Source organism: Cyclopterus lumpus, chromosome 8 (genome assembly GCF_009769545.1).
Source record: "Cyclopterus lumpus isolate fCycLum1 chromosome 8, fCycLum1.pri, whole genome shotgun sequence".
NCBI lineage: Eukaryota > Metazoa > Chordata > Actinopteri > Perciformes > Cyclopteridae > Cyclopterus > Cyclopterus lumpus.
In genome coordinates this window covers 10,215,166-10,227,130 of record NC_046973.1, presented here as the reverse complement: position 1 = coordinate 10,227,130, position 11,965 = coordinate 10,215,166, and the positions used below count along the sequence as shown (strand labels likewise).

General features: G+C 43.3%; 1 protein-coding gene across 1 annotated transcript; it reads left to right on the top strand.

Moving 5' to 3' along the window:
* The first annotated feature begins 152 nt into the window (after nucleotides 1–152).
* On the top strand, nucleotides 153–6,671 carry lin7b (lin-7 homolog B (C. elegans)). Its single transcript, XM_034538442.1, has 6 exons — nucleotides 153–404; nucleotides 1,449–1,567; nucleotides 2,619–2,690; nucleotides 3,640–3,849; nucleotides 4,672–4,835; nucleotides 6,113–6,671. Exons 1-6 carry the CDS (start codon nucleotides 329–331, stop codon nucleotides 6,132–6,134), a joined length of 663 nt encoding a protein of 220 aa, XP_034394333.1. The 5' UTR covers nucleotides 153–328; the 3' UTR covers nucleotides 6,135–6,671.
* Nucleotides 6,672–11,965: the final 5,294 nt, after the last annotated feature.

Below are 11,965 nucleotides of genomic sequence, written 5' to 3'. Positions count from 1 at the left end.
GACTAGAAGAAAGTATGGATCTGACTTTCAAATATAAAACATACCCTTTATTATTATTATTATTGCAATAAATCGTTTCACCATTTCGGAATCATTGCCTGATATGAGCCTTTGACAAAGTTTGACGTAGTTAATTGGCGCCTCTGTTCAATGTGCGCAGTAGGAGTCGATAAAGCCTCCTTGTGCGCCGCTCCCCGCTCGGGTCCGCTCGGCTCTGCTCGTTAAGCCGAGCTCTGCCTGCTCACCATGTCATCATCAAAGATGGAGCGCGCATCGCTGTGAGCCGGACCCCTGCTCACGACGCACGGTTCCATCGGAGGAGCTCACGATGATGTCCTCTTACTACCACCCGGTCAAGGACGCGGACATGGCGGCCCTGCCGGAGCCGCTGTGCCTGGAGAGAGGTAACGTTACCGGAGCTTCATGTTCAGCTTTACACAACGCTCAGCAGGGTTAACCTCAAAGATGGCGCGGATGTCTTAAAGTAAGCTCCCCACTGGTGGGACATAACGGCGATGTCCTCATTTAAATATGTCGTCTGGAGAATCATTTGGGCTCATTAGTGAAGCCTCATGTCGCAGTTGTACGGAAACGTTTATAAAGGGCGTTATAACGGGTCTCTGGTTGTGAACGGAGCATCCATTCAGCTTGGTCTAAATGTACTATCTGGACATCGAAGGACGCACGCGCCTCCGACAATATACATCCCAATATTTTACTGTTTTGAACTCGACTGCCTCACGATACCGTGAGCGCGAGCGAATATGGTGAGTACGTCACGTGTCTGAGGTGCGGTCGAGTCTGCGTAACAATAAGTCTTCTCATTGTTCGTTTGAGTGGAGGAGAGAACTGCCCTCTGATGAGGAGAGAGGAGAGAACTGCCCTCTGATGAGGAGAGAGGAGAGAACTGCCCTCTGATGAGGAGAGAGGAGAGAACTGCCCTCTGAGGAGAGAGGAGAGAACTGCCCTCTGAAGAGGAGAGAGGAGAGAACTGCCCTCTGATGAGGAGAGAGGAGAGAACTGCCCTCTAATGAGGAGAGAGGAGAGAACTGCCTCTGATGAGGAGAGAGGAGAGAACTGCCTCTGATGAGGAGAGAGGAGATAACTGCCCTCTAATGAGGAGAGAGGAGAGAACACATGGTTTATTTGCCTTTATAAACCAATAGCAGCCTCAAGGAGACACAGGTGTGGAGTAATGTTTTCTGAAGGAAGGTCAGGAGCAGAGCTCCCTGTCAGAAGTCTCTGGAAGGAGCCCCTCCAGGGACAGAGGTTCTCCTTTGTTCCTCTGAGGCCAATTTGTGATATTGGACGATACAAATAACATTGAAATTGAATAACATAGTATTTTTATTGTACTTCATTGCCTATAGTCTTCATTATCTCCACAGGGTGATCAGTGTTGGTAATCCGGCCGTGTGTGTGTGTGTGTGTGTGTGTGTGTGTGTCAGATGTGTGCAGGGTGATCGAGCTGCTGGACCGGCTGCAGCGGAGTGGAGAGCTGCCTCCTCCTAAGCTGCAGGCCCTGCAGAGAGTCCTGCAGAGCAAGTTCTGTGCTGCCATCAGAGAGGTACGGACGTGAAGGAAGAGGGAAGTCTGAGAGCCCAAATAACGGGAGTGCTCACACCCAGTTGTCTCCACCACCTCCTAGTATGAACACGGTGTCAGCCTGCATTCAGTTCAGTCTCTTTCTGAAACTATGATTTCGACAGTGGTTAAAGTACTCGTGACTATACATACTTACACCTTACTGTTAATACCATGTATACTGTTTATATCTTGCATCTCATATCCATTGTTCATACAATATGGTCTATATACTCTTATACTACTCATACTGCACTGGACATTGTGCATGTTCAAGGTCATCAACTAAAATCAAATATGTAACAAGCTCCACACAACTGCAGAAATGAATTCTGGCAACATCAAATGTAGACTCATAGAGATTTATTGGCAGAAATGGAATATAATATTATTATGTCTGTGTTCTTTAGTGTATCCTGAAAATAAGAATTGTTGTGTTGTCGTTACCTTCTAACGGCTGAGCGGGTCCTCCACAGAGCCGCCATGTTTCTCCAGAAGCCCAAAACTGACTGCAGTGAGGGACATTTCCATGTTTTCCTCTGGGCCACCGTAGTTCTCCGACACGCTCGTTTCACTTGATTGCAATCTGCAGCCTCACCACTCGATGGCCCCAAATCCTACACACTGCGCCTTTAAATAGAGGATCTTCACATTCATTTCTGAATTCAATTTATTCAAATAAACAGTGGTTTAAGTCTTTATTCATTTCAATAAATAATAAATCAACCATCTTGTTTCTCTTGTGGACAGAGCCAGGCCCGATGTCTCCCTGTCCTCCAGTCATCTTCTCGTCTCACTCTCAGAAACAAAACGAGTAACCATGTTTCCCAGAATAATGAATTATTCCTTCAACTGTTTTCTCTAATTATTGGAAGCACCCTTAACTGGAAGACTTGTATATCAAAGTAGTGCGAATGAGACCTCTTGGTCATAAATATGTGGCTTGGCTTATGACGGTTCTATTTTCTTGTCTTCCATGTTTATCTATTTCCCATCATAACACTCATATGTTGGTCTGCTCTGCTGCCCCTCAGGTTTATGAGCAGCTGTATGACACTCTTGACATTGTTGGAGGACCGGAGGTGCGAGCACAGGCGACTGCCAAGGTATTACATGCAAACTAATAACTGAAGATGACTTCACTATTGCACACGATAAATAATTGAAAAGCCCTAATTTTAACTGCACAAGCACAGCAACCAGCACCAAGTGGGCGTCTCCCAGCTCACCTGCTATTGTTGTCCAGAAGCACAAAGGGCAGAAAGTGCTGGCTGCAGTGGAATATAGATCGTAGATTAATAAATATACTCTTGTAGAGGTGTGATGTAATGAAGGTTAACACTGCGCTCTGGCGATGCATTTCTCGAATTGGGGGCTGCTGCCTTCAGAGATTTAATGAACTGAAGGATAAACCCTTTTGGGAAAGAGTCCATGGATAACAGATACAGTGCTTTAACCACAATACATGTCACTCTTTGATGCTGCATTAATGGCAGCCACTGGAACGAGGGTTTCATTAATAAAGCATTTAGAGGACATGTTGGCTGTCTTAAAGCAACACTCATGTGCCCAGATGTACATTGAAACACTTTGCTTCCTCTCCTGGATGTCAAACTACTGAAGCTTCATATTTACTTTGTGTCTGTTATCACTTCTATTGGAAGCATGTGAGGAAAGAATCTGTTCATAACCAGTATGAACAAGAGGAACCATTACAGCAAACAAAACCTGTTTCAATGTTCATGATATTGTTTTAAGGCAGACAGAAGGTCAGAGATGTCTCCAGTCCATCTCACAGCTCATATAGAGACAGACAACCAGTCACATCAATGGGCAGTTTAGAGTTCAATTAACCTGGACTGAGGGAGGAAGCAGGAGAACCCGGAGGGAACCCGCGCTGCCATGGGGAGAACATGCAAACTCCACACAGATGGACCGCCCAGACCGGGATCCGAACCCGGGCCCCTCTTGCTGTGAGGCGTCACTACACCACCGTGTGTTTTCACATGTGAGTCTTTTTTTTAATGCGGTTCATACGTTTGCCTTCCTGAACAGGCCACAGTGGCAGCCTTTGCAGCCAGCGAGGGCCACGCCCACCCGAGGGTGGTGGAGCTGCCCAAGACAGAAGAAGGTCTGGGCTTCAACATCATGGGGGGCAAAGAGCAGAACTCCCCCATCTACATCTCCAGGGTGATCCCTGGGGGTGTGGCTGACCGCCAAGGAGGGCTGAAGAGAGGAGACCAGCTGCTATCTGTCAATGGAGTGGTAAGAAGCTCAGGCCTGCCCACTGGGAGGAGCTACACACACTCAGACACATTTATTTGAATGACCGCATTGTATAAATAAACTCAAATGAAAATTCACTCTTCACAAATACTTGAGGTTTTAGATGTTAATAATTAGTGAAAAAGTTTCCCAGCTGATATGCACACAACTCTTCTGATTCCAAGTTTCTGTTCTGTTGGACATGTAACCACAGCCAGCAGTAAACTACACTTGTATCACTGCAGAAAGTGAGATCTCAGCCACCAGAGGTCGCCAGAAACAGCTTCAGCTGTTGTGAGGCACAGATAAGAGCCAAATACGGACTCTGACATAGGTTTATACAGCAGGGCCATGGCAGGAGGCCGGCCCACCAGGCAGGAGGCATCAGGAAAGAGGCCGGACCAATGACACCATGGCCCTTGAGGCAGGAGGCACAGAGAAGAAGGCAGGGCCATTGGGAAGGAGTCTAGGTCCAGGCCAGGGGCTGGATGCCTGAGCCTCACCACGCCCCCCAGCCACCACAATGATTATTTCAGAATTGTCAATATATCACACCGAAGGTCTGCTTTTGGTCATTTTGAACGTGAATGAAAAGATAACAAATTCACTCCCTGGATTCTTAAAAGACCCACGTTGGACCAAACTTGAACTTGCAGGGCTTTTCAACACGTAATGCTGTCCTGTCTAGAAGTCTGCTCCAGCTGATTAAGTTCTGCTCTCTGGTGATAGTGTGTTGCTCAGTGTAAGGAGCCATTGTCGTGACCAGGTTGGAATGGCTCTTGGTATGTGGTCTGAGACTCTTGTTTGTTGGTGTCCATGCAGAGCGTTGAGGGGGAGCACCATGAAAAGGCCGTGGAGCTGCTGAAGGCCGCCCAGGGTTCGGTCAAGCTGGTGGTCCGCTATACCCCGAAGGTCCTGGAGGAAATGGAGGCTCGCTTTGAGAAGATGAGGAGCGCCCGAAGACGACAGCAGCACACCAGCTACTCGTGAGTCACCACTGTTAATATCCCAAATGTAATTACACATGCTCTTACTGAGCGTTCTTCAGATCACCTGCATTACGATCTGATCTCAATATGCAAATGAAGTGAGGGGAGCTCAAGGAAACTTGTCAAGGAAAGCTGGGCAGGATGATCCAGGGGGGCACTAAAAACCCTTTCCACCTGCAGGAACGTTCCCCTGGGACTAGGAACCTTTTAAGGAACTCATTGCATTTTGACCGCAGGGACCAAAGTCTAAATTCAATTTTCATCCCCAAAAAAGTCCTGGTCGGGGATAGTGGGTACGAACTTTGGAGGCGGGGTTTGCAGGAAGGACCGTTGCTGATTAGTTTTACACAAACATTGCCTCTGCTGCTTCAACTGGCGCATCACTTGGTTTATAAAGAAAGAAGTAATATAGTTTGGATTTATGACAATATTTGAACCAGAAGAGAGCATTTCTCTTGTTTGAAAACATTAAAAGTAAAGTTGGGTTTGCTGTCAGCTGAGTGAGAGGGCAAGCTGTAGAACGTAGAGAATGCAATGGTGCTGAATGAGAGAAAAAGGTTGTTTTCCACTAATTGAGAATTTAGATTCCATGCAAAGTCAATGCACAGACGCGAATAGTTGCGAATAAAGCTAATTTTCGGCGGGTGGCGCGAATGGCGCAAAGCAAAAAATTCGCCCGACGCTGAGTTGCGAAAGCCAATCAGCGTTGAGACGCTGCGTCCGTCATCACTGACGTCGTGCCGTCCTCTAGTAGCGCTGGAAGCGGCAGTTATCCAGACGTAGTCGGTAAAATTCACAGAGTTGTGTGATGTAATGTATAAATATATATGATATTAATGTTATGAACCCAAACACGAGGGCATTAGATGTTCCAACGTTTGTGGGATGTCCACAACAAGTATAAAGCAGAACTAGTGGTTATTTCTTCTATGGTGGATGGCGGAAGTTATAACTGTTTCCACAGAGTAAAGACACAGAGACAAGCCACGCCCCCTCTAAGGCACGAATGAAGTGAATAAACCACAAATAGTCGGGCGAGTAAACTCACGCGAGTAAAGCGTTGCCAATATACATAATATATAATAATATTATACTATATAATATTTGCAACGCGTTTGGTGTGAATGCAGCATAAAGCATGCAATATGTGTAACCTTTTCATGAAATGTTTCTCCATTTGACACAAAATATAAATGTTTTTGTGGCCATGTCTGGTAGTTTTTGTAGTATAGTTTACTGGCATGCAGCATCATTCTCTGTGTCTCTTCCTGCAGATCTCTGGAGTCCAGGGGCTAGCTAACCCAAGGCCTCCATCCATCCTGACTCTTCTGTTCTAGCGGGAGGCAAGACCTTTGATGAGAAGCAAAACAACAATATAGCCCACCAACACCTGTTACCTGAACTTCTTCATGAAGCCAACACTGCAGTTTAGGATAATCTCCCCTCCCTCTTACCATATTTCTTTGAGATATAGAGAGTAAGCGTGTTAGATCATGCCTGTAATTTCATCTCTTCAGTGTGAAATCATTCTCAGCATGCTATTACATAAGGGCAACACACTCTCTGTCGTGTGTGGCTCCACTAAAACTTAGCGATTATATTCTCATGCAGTGCATTGAGCTCCTCAGCAGTGTGATCTCAGGAGCAGAGGAAGCATGTCTCCATCACACCTCCCACTGGAGGGCTAACCATGAGCAGGATGAAGAACTACACTGGATTCAGTAGCTGAGTGTCCTCTGGCAACGTTTTGAGAATAAGACAAACACACATTCAATTGTGTATTCATTGTTTTGCATAATTATTCATGAAATAAAGTATAATTGTGTTAATTTATTTTGATTTGGTCATCTTTCATGCTGCATATGGATTATGTTTCAACAAGTCAAATTCCATCATTGTGCAAACATACTTTGCAATAAACCGTTTCTGATTCTCATTTTGATCACTACACACAACTGAAGTTGGATGTGAAGTAACATTACATTATTTTAAAATTGTGTTTCATAGTTATGAAACCTTGATTTCTATTTCTAGATTGGAAGTTGGAAGACAACTTCAACCTTGTAATTAGTAGTCGGGCAGGGCTGTATTAAGCCATTATGAGAACCCAGGGGCCAGAGAGGGACGTCCTCAAGGGAGATGGACTTCCAAAAGGTCATTAAAAAAAGACCCATCACCTACCAGCTAAGAGTTGGAAATGCTGCTGTAGAGGATAGATGATTTGATGGGGAGAACCAGTCTTCTGGATTTTGTGGATATGCTGCCGTACAGCAGATGTAGCTCTTGCTAGTTGGCAGGAGGTTAGCTGACTGTCCGAAGAAAGCACAGTGCTAAGTAGAAGCCCAGTTCACCATCAACCACGCCATGTGGTTCTCCCACCCAGCAACACACCTGCTGAGAAACCAGCTCTCATCATCTGCTCCTCTATTCTGAGAAATGTCAAGTAAGCGACACACCATGCCCTCCAATAGTCGGAGTTGACCGAGATTGATTTTAAAAATGTTCTACATATCTTAAACAGAGGTGGACTATCCACTTTCATCAGTGGTCCAACCCACACACTCGGCCGTGGATCGCAGCGGTTCAGCAGAGTCCTCAGTCTTCACAACTGGCTCCAGTCGGCCTGCAGGACCCACAACGTGGGCTTCATTGGCAATTTGAATCTGTTTTGGGACCGCTCTTCCTCTTTTAAAAACAATGGTATTCTGGGCTTTCTCGCCTCACAGGATTCAATGGATCGTGGTTATATCTAGACCCGGGTCCTGCCAAACACCTACTGCAACAGCATCCTTTACGCCACATCCACCAAAATCAACAAACTACAATACATCCAGAACTCAGCTGCTCGTCTCCTCTCCCACTCATACCAGAGATCACATCACCCCAGCCCACCAGAGAACAGATCCCCCTATTCCACCAGAGACCATATCACCCAGTCCTTCAAAAGCTCCACTGGCTCCCCACAGAGTTCCTCATCAACCTACAAAGCCCTTCACAACCCTCAACCCCTTCATTACTTTCTGACCTCCTGCACAGACACGCCCCCACCCACAACCTCAGATCTGCAGACACAGACCTCCTTACCCCCCCCTACTCTGTTCAAGCATGGGGGGACTTAAAAGGACCTAGAAGGGCATTCTCCATTGCTGCCCCCTCCCTCTGGAACTCTCTCCCCCATCACCTCAGACATGCTCTGTCACTCTTTCCAAACGGCACTTAAAACTCTATAGCGCTATGTGTATTAAATAATAAATGTATTATTATTATTATTATTACATATTCCCGGACACCAGCGGGGTTGCCACTGTGTTTCTGGCACAGGGAAATCCAAAATAGCCTGGACTTTGCCCAACAGAGGGTACACTTTTCCATGCCCTATTTTTGCTTTCTCAAATTTGTGACCACAGCCTTCGTGAACTCTAATTTTAGACATAATGAGAGACAAGGAAGCACCCAAACGACACTTGCTCATCAGCCTCTGGAAAGTGGCAGAATTATTTCTTAACTCAAAAGGCATGACAGTGTACTAAAGGAATGTGTAGGAGGAGAGACCATTCTGCATTAAATGGGTTTCACTTTGCAATAATCATGACACAAATGAGGAAAGCATAGATTTTAATGTCTGATGAAATCTCTCCGGTGCGGCCTGACTCTTCGTGTCATTAGTAATGCTTAACAGACAACTCTGACATAACATATGCAAGAACCGTGGGCACATTATTGTAAGCAACTACTGATGACCAGCTTTGGTTTCTGCCAAGGGATAAACACGGTCTATACTATGACATGGTCAAAAGGTTTGCCAGTTATTGGGAACAGATGTAAAGGAGTCAGAGTCATAACCTCTATCTATCTATCTATCTATCTATCTATCTATCTATCTATCTATCTATCTATCTATCTATCTATCTATCTATCTATCTATTTGGTAAACATAAATAACGGATCATCCAATGGTATGTTTATTAATTCCCAAATAGCCAGATAGGTCGTGGTCATGGGGTAAACTTAATGCCTACGCATTTGGCCCAAGGACCCGCGTGACCCCAGAGGAGCCAGTTACGCAACACCAGCCCATCCTGCCATTCAGGAGAGGGGCTGACGAAATCATCAAACATGTTCAAAACACATGTTTTTGGGGCACACTGCACCATGTTAGACAACATCTCATCAGCTGGTGACTTTGGTATCACCAACATACCAATTCCAAACATTCTGGAGAAAATAGAGGGGCACTTTTCTTATTTGTCTGAGCTGCACGACTGTGATATTTCTCACTTAATTTGTTGTTACGCATCGATATTTGAATATACATGATATGAAAAATACAGACATGTTATTTTGACAACAGACTCATTCGGTGGTAGTGATGTTACGTTTTGGACCAATGTTTTGTCATAACTCTCAACAATCAGCAGGTGTCACCATGCTGCTGAACATGTTGAATGAAGACATTGTTGAGTCATTCCTTTCACATGTGGGTAGATATATAAATAAATAATCCTGTTCTTAATATTAGATATAGTTTGTCATTTATATAGTCATAAAAATGCAACTCAGGCAAAGATTATGTTTTGATCTCTGAAGGAGATTATAATAATGCTCCAGATGATCTTATTGAGTACCTGCAAGAACAGTCCAGCACTCAAAATGACTGCATTTATATTTTATTAAAACTTTCAGTGATTGATGTTTGGCACTTCTTAAATTCTAATATGAAAGAGTTGACTTTACAATAAACGATTGACTTATGGTTTATACCTCCCTCTTGTCTACAATTAGTTTCAGAATCCTCACATAATAATGCCCCACTGTACGAACAAAACAACAGAAATGTCATTTAGGGGGTATTGGAAATGTAATCCTAATTTTTAAAATAATGATTCATTTTGCAATTTGTTGACAGGTAAAGCAGGAAGAATATATGGTGATTAAAAATTAGTCCTATATACAAATGGAAACATTTCAAATTCAAGATTAGGGAATTAGCAATGTAACGTATCAAAAAATATAAGCTAAATACATCAGTATTATGGATGAATTTAACTCATCAATGACAAAATACAAAATTTTAGAAGAAGAAGAAATTGAAATGTCAAGGAGGACATCGATAATATGTATATTAAAATGGCTGAAGGGCCTTTGTACGGTCTGGAGAAAAATGGTTCGAACAAAGGGACAAGTTACTGTAAAATAAATAGTATTATTGACTTAAGATTCATGATAACATAATGCGAAACATCTAAGACATTTAAAAAAATGTGTTGCTTCATCTAATGCTTCATAGTAATATATAAAGTCAAATACTCAGTAGAAGTCAGTGATTGTGATAGATTTAGAATTGGCTTTGACTATTTCCGAACACTTCCAGATGAACCGGGAACAATACAAAGTTCGATACATAAGAGCAGTTCACTCAATGAATAAAAGGGGCTCCAGGCTCTGATGTCAATGTATTATTATTTGTATTATTATTATCGAAAGTCTATATAGCAATTATTTAAAGACTGTACTGTTAGAAAAGAAATCGATATAGATAATTGATAGAACATTGGAAACGTGTTACGCTCCTGAACGTAGATTACAAAATGATCTCCCTAATGTTTGCTAGGAGTTTAATAAAGGTCCTGATAAGATCACAAGTGATCATAAGATCCCTATAAATACAGGATTAGTGAAGTGTTTTCATGCAGTGGCTTGTCAAAGTGGTGACCTGTTGACTCGGACTGGGAGTATTGTCTAGGCCAGTAGCTTCGGCCTACAGCTCAACCTGGGGTATTAGATGAGGTCAGAAATGTCTTTTTGCCGCCTCTGTTTTACACATTTGGTGGCATTCTGTCCGAATGGGGTCTGATGGGAAGAAGTTGGTGATTTGTAGCTGTGTACTTAGAGTTAGTTTAAATCTAGTCTCTCTTGAAGTGTGGCACACAAGTGAGCTCCTGGCTGTGAAAGGATGAAGTGCCGTCCTCCTCATAGAACATGGAAATGGAAAATGTGCTTGCATTTAAATAGTTTCAACATTCACCCATTCACACACACACACACACATCCAGACACTGATGAATAGTGACACTGACATTCAAGGTGCCACCTGCCCATCAAGATGTAAACATTCATACACCGATGGCACCTCCACTCGGGGTTCCGTATCTTGCCGAAGGACACTTGGTCATGCGCTACAGCCTCCTCGCACGTCAGATCAACAGTGACGCCCACGCCATCTGCTGTTAGTCCTGTCTCATTCACTGTAGACATCAGTACTGCTCAATGCACTCACATTGACACACTCCTCTTCCTATATACTACACATATGTACATCACACTGCACTGCTTGTTATTGTATTTCTAGTTAGATGCTGCATTTTGTGCGTACCTAATAACTTAGAGGTGTATCTGATCCTACCCTCTTCTGTCTCCATCCAGTTCAGGTTGTAATCTTCGTGGCTGCCTCCTGAGCTGCAGGGTCTGATCGGCTGTACCGGAACCTCCTGCGTATTATCTCATAGAAGGTTTTACAGGCAGCTGGAGAACCAAAGAAATGTGCATGTTATAAAGAGTGACGCATGAAAAGTGACTTCAATATAATGATGTCATTATCCGTGACTGTGAAAATCAGGACTTGCAGCTCGATCGTCAACCAAATAAGAAGCGAGCGCCATGTGTGTATTTCCTTTTACTGTGTGTGTAGCCTGTTCCCTGGTTCTGGTGAACAATAAGTCACTTTAGTTAACAAATATCCAAATATATTGAAAATATCCATGGCAAAAAAGGTTATCACACTAGATGTAAAATCATTTAAATTGACATTAGATCCTCTCAATTTCTCGCACATTAAAAGGGAATTCTGCATATTCCATTCACAACTTAATTTTGGACATTAACACTTTTGAATGTAATGTATTAATTAAAATGTTTAGCAGATTTCCAAATGTATAGTTTAGTCTATTTTACAAGATTACATTAATTGACTGTTATTTTTGTTTTGGAAGTCTCTTTCACTTTGAAATTAGGAATTTACATTTTGTATACAGTCAGAAAAACAAGAGATTTTAGAGAAGAATACGAAAATGATGTGACATGAGGCCCAATGATTTTGTCACCTATAGGCAGTATAGATGTCACCAAAA

Coding starts and splice junctions, on each gene's coding strand:
- lin7b (XM_034538442.1), top strand. CDS start 329: ATGATGTCCTCTTACTACCACCCGGTCAAGGACGCGGACATGGCGGCC. Junction 405..1,448: donor GCCGCTGTGCCTGGAGAGAG/GTAACGTTACCG, acceptor TGTGTGTGTCAG/ATGTGTGCAGGGTGATCGAG. Junction 2,691..3,639: donor GAGCACAGGCGACTGCCAAG/GTATTACATGCA, acceptor CTTCCTGAACAG/GCCACAGTGGCAGCCTTTGC.